The sequence below is a fragment of the Dreissena polymorpha genome, chromosome 13, assembly GCF_020536995.1.
Source record: "Dreissena polymorpha isolate Duluth1 chromosome 13, UMN_Dpol_1.0, whole genome shotgun sequence".
NCBI classification, from domain to species: Eukaryota; Metazoa; Mollusca; class Bivalvia; order Myida; family Dreissenidae; genus Dreissena; species Dreissena polymorpha.
Window position 1 is genome coordinate 55,617,349 of NC_068367.1, and position 8,785 is coordinate 55,626,133.

The 8,785-nt window shown below is 34.1% G+C and overlaps 1 protein-coding gene across 1 annotated transcript in view; it reads left to right on the forward strand.

Moving 5' to 3' along the window:
- The window catches only part of LOC127855604 (uncharacterized), a 380,241-nt gene extending 373,820 nt beyond the window's left edge, over positions 1-6,421 (forward strand). The window contains exons 13-15 of the mRNA XM_052391351.1: positions 2,594-2,696; positions 5,016-5,095; positions 5,305-6,421. Coding sequence (XP_052247311.1) covers positions 2,594-2,696; positions 5,016-5,095; positions 5,305-6,068 — 947 coding nt within the window. The 3' untranslated portion in view covers positions 6,069-6,421. The remainder of the gene's footprint in view (positions 1-2,593; positions 2,697-5,015; positions 5,096-5,304) is intronic.
- The last annotated feature ends 2,364 nt before the right edge of the window (positions 6,422-8,785 follow it).

The following is an 8,785-nucleotide window of genomic DNA, read 5'->3' on the forward strand; positions in this document are numbered from 1 at the left end:
TAGCTAATTATGACAAGTTTACTTACGTAGCAAAAATCGAAGTGTCGTATAATGGTACAGCTTTTCTATTGGTCGATGACTCGGCAGTGTTATCACAGATTCATGTGTCAGTGATATGAATATTTAAGAATGCGTAATAACATTATCAAAGAATTTAACGACGTAAAACGAAACAAATCATAATCATTATCAAACTTATGTTTTCTTCTGAAGTTCCAGCCAGCACATAATTAAGGAATAATTAATATGGATTGTTTTCCCTGCTTTTCTTAATCAGGTGCCGAATGATGATAATTGTTTTGTCAAGGTCGTTTCTTCAGAGCCCAATTAACGACTTCCAGGAGCGATATGCACAAGGTTGAAATAATTATTGAAAATATGTGTATGTACGTAAATGTTTTACACGGTAGTAAATTACTTATTTACCTAAGTAGCGCTTTTTTCGCCTCCAGGATGTTTTGTCCTGAAAAGTACCACTTATTACATTTCAAACGCAGAATGGCTTTACTTTGTTGCTTGCGTTGTGGTTGCCGTCCTTAATTTATCTTTTATCTTCAATATTGTAGGCGTAAGGAGGGAACGGTTGATTCCAATCATCAGGGAAGAAGGTGTCATCGTGCCTAGGATACACGAAGGTGGGAACATTTATGATCTAACCAATACCGACAATGAGGAAGCTTGGGTTCGCCTGACAACAGCTTTAAGAGCGCCATTAGAGCCAGGCTTGTATTTGAAACTTAGCAGTCATCAAAACCTGCGAGATGTACGTTTTCCATGGCCAGCCGACGAAAATGACCAAACAAGACCCAAATCGTTAGCTCCACCTAGGGAAGTTCAGAGTCCAAGACCAGGTCTTAAAAACACACCCGCTCCAACACCTAAAACAACGCGCATTACCACTATTTCTCACAATCCCCGGTATTAATTAAATTTACCGATGTGGATTAAAAATTAAGACATGGATATCAAAACAAATACTACACATATGTCATATACCAGTGTCTCACGTAACGGAGAGCTATTCAGACAAGTAGATGTTTTTACATTCTACTGCATTCGCACAACATTAATATAAACCTAGGTACAGTATACCATGAATTTAACACATGCTGATCAACAACTGCCTTACACACGTAGTTTATTTAAAGTAAATAACCTTTTGTTCAAAAAACACTGTACGTAATCGATAATACCACTCTTGATTTTGATAAATGTAACACTATCGTGTAATGTTTATGTATGTGTTTATATATGACGACTTTGTATGCCATATATGTTGATTATTGGGATTTGCCTTTTTTTCCAATATATTATTCACCACTATAATTTCAATTAATTGCATGTCATCTCTTGTAGATGGTCCAATTCGTGGTGGTACTTTTTACCATTGAGAAAGCGCGGCATTAATTGTATCAATATGCGTTAAGACGATTGTAGTGTTAATTCTGAACCGTTGTATCGTAAAATCGATCATACCGTGTTAAATGTCAGAAACCGGAAGTCGTTCAATTATCACAGTAGCCCCGTGAGAGTTAGTTTTAGTTTTAACCTATTTATTTTAGCTCGATTGCATCGAAAGTCTCAGGATTATTGATACGCTCTCGAGTCCGTTTTCTGGGCATAGAACCAGTACTTGGTGTCTATGGGGGTAATTTAAAGAACTCTCACACAGTGGGGATCGAACCCATGACCACCAAGTCGCTAGGCGGACACCTTATCATTACACCACGGCGGCCCCGTGAGAGTTATCAGACCAATTCCCGTAAAAACCGTCAGACCGATGCATAATAATAATATAGACATTATTATTGTTATAAAGGCTACTTTCACAAGACATATAGCGTTAGTTCGACCTTAACGTTATTTCGGGATATCTGTATTTTTTTGACGTCAACCAGCAGTAGGTCTCATTCAAGACAAACCTTTGCAATTACAATCAATTTATGTTCAAATATAATTTTCTCGTTGATGCACTTGTATTACGTTGTAAATAAATACTGCTTGCGTCATATACAGCGTCTGGCAAGCAATCATTTTCATAGTATCATTCATAATATCCAATTTGTGTCATATTTTTTCACCGAATTTTCTAATAAGCTAAGCATAGGCATTATTTTGCATAACAGTTGGTTTTGAAATTTTAAGGAATTCATTGGGGTACGTTACACTATTTGGTATTGCCTTATCTAGGACTTGTACAATCATTTACTCCTGTGATGTACTTGTTCAGGAAAATTTCGGAATACCTAATGACGACATATTTTTTTCGGAAATAAAAGTATAAATGGGATTAAATTAATACTTTGCGGAATTCAATTATTATTTGAGCCCAAATCACTTCCTGCTTTCAGAAACAATATTCAAGCTACTATATAGATACCACCATTAATAGTTTGATGCTGTTTTGTTTTGTTCTCTGCCGAAACAATCACAATATGTATAATGTTCTTACTAAATACAGCCAGCCCCAATATACAGTATAAATACGACGCGTTCGTGTGCTACAATCAAGCAGACCCGGAAGACCAGCGTTTCGTTACACAACTGATAGAAGAACTAGAAGGTAGAAGCGGACTCCGCCTGTATGTCCCAGGTCGTAATGATGTACTGACAGAGGAACTGGAAGGTAGAAGGGGAATTCGAATGGTCGTCCCAGGTCGTGGAGTTTTATCTATTGCCAACCAAATCGCGGGAAGGTAAACACTTATTGCTGCAAAATTATTTGCTGTTGTAATTTGGTAAATTAGACCTCGTACTTTAAAACGTGCCAGAATAAGGGCATAGTTTTACACATCCATATGAGCTATTTTTATTTGATTCTGAGCAATGACATTTGATGTAAATCGAGCTCTAGTAGACACATTTGATAAATCTGTTAAAAAGCTGTCGTAACAATTAAGAAGTACTTTTAAAAAATTCGACTTAAACACCTTTCTTATTGGCAAATTTATTCATACTAACACTGACACGATTTCAAGATCCTTCAATCTCTCTCTCTCTATATATATATCTATATATATATATATATATATATATATATATATATATATATATATATATATATATATATATATATATATATATATATATATATATATATATATATATATATATATATATATATATATATATATATCAAGGAACTGTTCATTTAACTTTAAGTATCTAAGATGCTTCGCATGAGAAGCATTAGGAAACTAGTAGATTGCACAAAAAGGGTTAAATGTATCAACTAAACATAAACCTTTCTGTATTAATTTTGTTGTTTGGTTTTTCAAAGTACTCCTGTTGTATATTAAAAAAATAGTTGACCTGTGAAACAATTAACCCATTAAGCATTTACAACGTAAAAAAAGTTTACATAGAACATTAAGTTCACCATGAAGTAAGAAACGTAATTAAATGCAGGACATGCATAAGCTAATGAACGAAATGAAAACTAGCACAGATACATATACCGAGTATTGCAAAGAAAAATACTTAAGATGTGATCTAATGTGTTTGTTTAACAAAGATCTTTTATTGTCATGTTGTATCTTAGTATACAGATTGATTTATGGATGGTGTGATATTATTATTTGAATCAAACACGCATCCCCAGCGTTTCTATTATATTGCAAATCCTTATGATATAAAAATATTTTTTCTGACTCTAAAAGCCACATTAGCTACCATTGAGTAATTAAATGGTAATTTAATTGAATGACTTTTAATTATCTTTTATTACTGTCTAATTTGAGTTACAATGCTATGAGGTTTGATGGTATTTATACTTATATGTATCATGAATATTGCTGGACCAAGTGTGAGGTTCAGCGCTCTAAATCAGGTTTAAAAACCCAATGCTTAGTCATGGGCGTTCCGAGGCGGTGACCCCAGCTTTATTCTACTCTGTATATTGCTTCATATTGTGCCGTACTGTTTAAGCAGTTGGTTACTTGCCATAAATAAAGGATCACGAACGTTTGTATAAAAGGCATGCGATACTGCTAGACCAACTGGTGTTTCACTTCTTTATACTGAATATAACGCTTTACATATAAACGTCAACATATTGAAATAAAATCAACTTAAACGGAATAATTCAACACGCGGAGAATGAACACATCTTTAGATCATCTCTTCGGAATTTCTGGCGGTTTAGGCATACTAACAAGCACATGGTGTAAAGGATTGTATGGTATCATTGTACAGCTATACCATTTTCTTTTAAACTGAAGCAGCAAAGCAACATCTCTATGAAGATTTTAATACTGTTTGGGTTCATCGGAATATAAAAGAGGAGAGTCGAAGGATCATAGGGCTCTCACTTGCCACCATTAGGCATGATACTGTTCTGACAAGGTGGTATTCGCGAGCTTTCCTTTCGGCCTTGTTTTTCAATGACCCAGTAAACATTTTGCCGAAAGCTCATTAAAAAAAAGATAAGTATGTTGCATACTGAGTATTCAGAAGCTGTTTCTTTAATTTAAACATGGGGATTTTGAATGTGACTTCTATGGTGTGCAGAGTCATTGTGAATATGCTGTTGACGTCAGGCGCATCATGGACGATAACAAAAGATCACAATACATGTCATGATAGTTTGAAAACACTCAAGCATATATTCACTTGACTAAAGAGTTGAACCTATGCTATTGCAATGTAAACCTAACATAACTTCACATGCAATGTATACGCTGATTAACGGCGAAACGAAAACGTTTGCAATTACACATTACAGTTTGAGAATTGCATGTAGCTAATTATGCCAAGTTTACTTACGTAGCAAAAATCGAAGTGTCGTATAATGGTACAGCTTTTCTATTGGTCGATGACTCGGCAGTGTTATCACAGATTCATGTGTCAGTGATATGAATATTTAAGAATGCGTAATAACAATATCAAAGAATTTAACGATGTAAAACGAAACAAATCATAATCATTATCAAACTAATGTTTTCTTCTGAAGTTCCAGCCAGCACATAATTAAGGAATAATTAATATGGATTGTTTTCCCTGCTTTTCTTAATCAGGTGCCGAATGATGATAATTGTTATGTCAAGGTCGTTTCTTCAGAGCCCAATTAACGACTTCCAGGAGCAATATGCACAAGGTTGAAATAATTATTGAAAATATGTGTATGTACGTAAATGTTTTACACGGTAGTAAATTACTTATTTACCTAAGTAGCGCTTTTTTCGCCCTCAAGATGTTTTGTCCTGAAAAGTACCACTTATTACATTTCAAACGCAGAATGGCTTTACTTTGTTGCTTGCGTTGTGGTTGCCGTCCTTAATTTATCTTTTATCTTCAATATTTTAGGCGTAGGGAGGGAACGGTTGATTCCAATCATCAGGGAAGAAGGTGTAATCGTGCCTAGGATACACGAAGGTGGGAACATTTATGATCTAACAAATACCGACAATGAGGAAGCTTGGGTTCGCCTGACAACAGCTTTAAGAGCGCCATTAGATCCAGGCTCGTATTTGAGACTTAGCAGTCATCAAAACTTGCGAGATGTACGTTTTCCATGGCCAGCCGACGAAAATGACCAAACAAGACCCAAATCGTTAGCTCCCCCTCGGGAAGTTCAGAGTCCAAGACCAGGTCTTAAAAACACACCCGCTCCAACACCTAAAACAACGCGCATTACCAGGACAGACTTACAGTTACTTCAAAAGGCAAGACAGACAAGTCCAAACGAAACAATGGAAATCATTGAACTTGTCACAGATACTCACATCGGAACGCCTGTTGCAAAAGAAGAAGAAACAACACCCAAACAGGTGGCTCTTAAAGAAGACTACTCCCATCCTATGACGGCTTCACAACAAGAACATTTGAACCAACCAGCATCGACTCTTTCGCAAACTCCGACCTCTTCGCAGTCAGATGATCCGAATTCTTCTCGAGAGACAGCTCAAACGGACGAGGACCAGACATCTCGCATAACGCTTGATCAGCCACTGACGAATGAGTCTTGGTCAAATGATCAACAATCCGAAGTCTCAGATTCAGCAAACGCTGAACCTCAAGAACCTCAAGTCCATCGTGTGGGTGAAAGGGGGTCAGACAAAAAGGATTAGTCATGTAAATCTTAGTTGTAATATAGCGTCCACGAATAGACGGGCGAATCAACATACTTACGATTCCACCACCATGGTGTGCCGTATACGAACACGTTTCTTCTTTTTATTTGTTAAGTTTTTCACCGTTTCCAATACTATTTCTACTATATATCGGCCTTCAGTTTAAAAACTCACTCTTATCCATATCTTGCTGGTTTACCAGTTCTTACTGCACATAATAATGCAAATAACTGGCAACTGCTCTACTTGAATAGAGACAAAATGGCCCCTGAGGGATTTCGTGAAAAATCACAACACAAGATATGTTTCCAATCCTTTGATCAAACTCGCGAACCTTGGATTTGGAGGCCAGCACTGGTGCACTCAAACGAAGGTTAGGAGACAATTTAAACAAACGTGTTAGTTTAATCGGCATAATCAATGTACACAATAAACCATTTAAAATAAATACTTTACGACTCTGAAAGTTTCCGAGTTTCGTATGAATGCGACGAGTCATATACCCAATTGTTATTTATATGCATATTTTTTAAAAATAATATATCGATGATTGTATATTTGATATGCAAGGAACTTAATTTGAATACAATTCATTAAAATGCAACTAAGCTACATGAAACATTGTAATTGTTGCACAATACGTCTGAAAAAAAGATTTCAATATATACAGAGAAATATCTTTCAAAGTATATAATTATTTGTACATAACATGGTCGTTTAAAAACTGTTATGAACACTCCGAAATGTGAAATGTTTGAACAAAAGTGTGTTTCTTGATTTATTATTGTGTTATTGGAGTTTTTCGGTCTTCTGTTTTACAATGTATTTCCTTTTAGCATAATTGAATGATTTGTTAGTTTTTTATTCTTCTTTGAGTATTTCTATTCGTTGTTTTTGTCTCGTTGCTTCATATCTATCATATGTTTTAATATTGTTTTCATTTAAGGCTTTATGTGTCAATTTTATATATCGTGGATTTTTTCATCCCATAAATATGTTATTATGTGGATAAATTATGTCAGACTACTTGATTTGCAGGTACTTTCGGAACTGTTTTGTATATGCATATTTTATATCGAAAGAAAGGGTATTCATATAATAATATAATATTTAAGGGTTATCGTTTTTTTCTGTTATGGTGGAATTATGTTATGAAAATTATAAACCGCATCTGGAAACAACTGGATGTCTTAATTATAAACATATTATTTAAGACAGACTGTTTGTATGCCCCCGGTAGTATGGCATTAAGCAGTCGGACTGTTCGTCCGTCCGTCTGTCCGTCCGGCTTTCCATTTTCTGGACTTTTTTTCCTAAACGCTTTCAGATATTGACCTGATATTTGGTCAGTGAGTCTATCTTATGACTTACATATCAAAGTTGATGTATTTAAGTCCATTACCGGTTCAATGATTTTCGACAAAGCTACGAGCCTTGGATTTATCCTTTTTTTAAATAACACATCCGTATGTTTTTTCAAAAACGCCTTTCATATACGCTCGTAACTTTGTCAAATATCTATGGAATAATACTTCGCTATGATGTTTTAAATAGAGATGTAGAAGCCGTGTGGCTTCATACATGAAGTGCAGTAAGGGACACTGTGTTTCACAACGCAGCTCTTGTATATTTATTTAAATGTTGGGATGTAGATGTTGATCTATGTGTTATTGAATTTAATATTTAACATTTTGTTTCGTTAATAGGAGCTGTTAAGTGTGGTATTTTTCAAAAAGTGTGAATAAATTTCCGAAATTTTGTTCTTTATTCTTTTAATAAAAAAAATCAATAAAGCGTATTTGTTATGTTTTTATTTCAATTATATTGTTGTGACATAATTATTTTAAGATGCAAATATAAATACGTTGAAGGATTTTTTTGTTTGGACCATTTTATTTTCTTAAATATGTTAAAAAATAGTAAGACTTTTATCGGTTTTATCGTTTGTACAAACAAAAAATGACTTGTTTTTTAATGCATATAAATGTAATCCATTAAATTGGTGATCTTTATATTTTGCAATGTATATTGCTGTACGAAAACTCACACATGTAATAGATTGTGCCAGTATTGTATTTTATCAATAATTGGAGTTTTGTGCACAAGTACCATCAAAATAAGCCATGTTTAAGTGTATTTTTTCACGATGTGTGTATAATATGAAGTAAAATCATCAAAAATAAATATTTATATTAAAAAAACACCATATTCACATACAACATTTTATAGTTTGAGTTCGTTAAAAAATAATTCTATAGTACTATATATATTAACAACTAGCGAGTTATATTTTACAAACGATTTAGTGCATTGAATATAAACTAAAATATTGTCGTATTATAATTTAACACATCTTCTTTGTATTGTATTTTGAAAACTATGTTCTGTTTATTATTCGTATAAAACAACATGTATATAGTTTTTAAAAATCACGTCTGGTGCAATGTTCGGATAATACTTCATCTGAATTTTCGGAAGGATAACTGTGTAACAGCCTTTCGTATTGGCCAGTAACACGTGTAATAATGCGCCTGGAAAGAAACATTCGGTGTTCATTATTCAACTACAGATTTGTTTGTTTCATAAACAGAAAACTTGTAAGACTTGAATTAAAACACTTAAGCAAATTGATTATTGATAGCGGTCGTTGTAATATTATCAATAACATCTGTATTAATACGTATTGCAACTTAAATGACTTATGTTATCATACA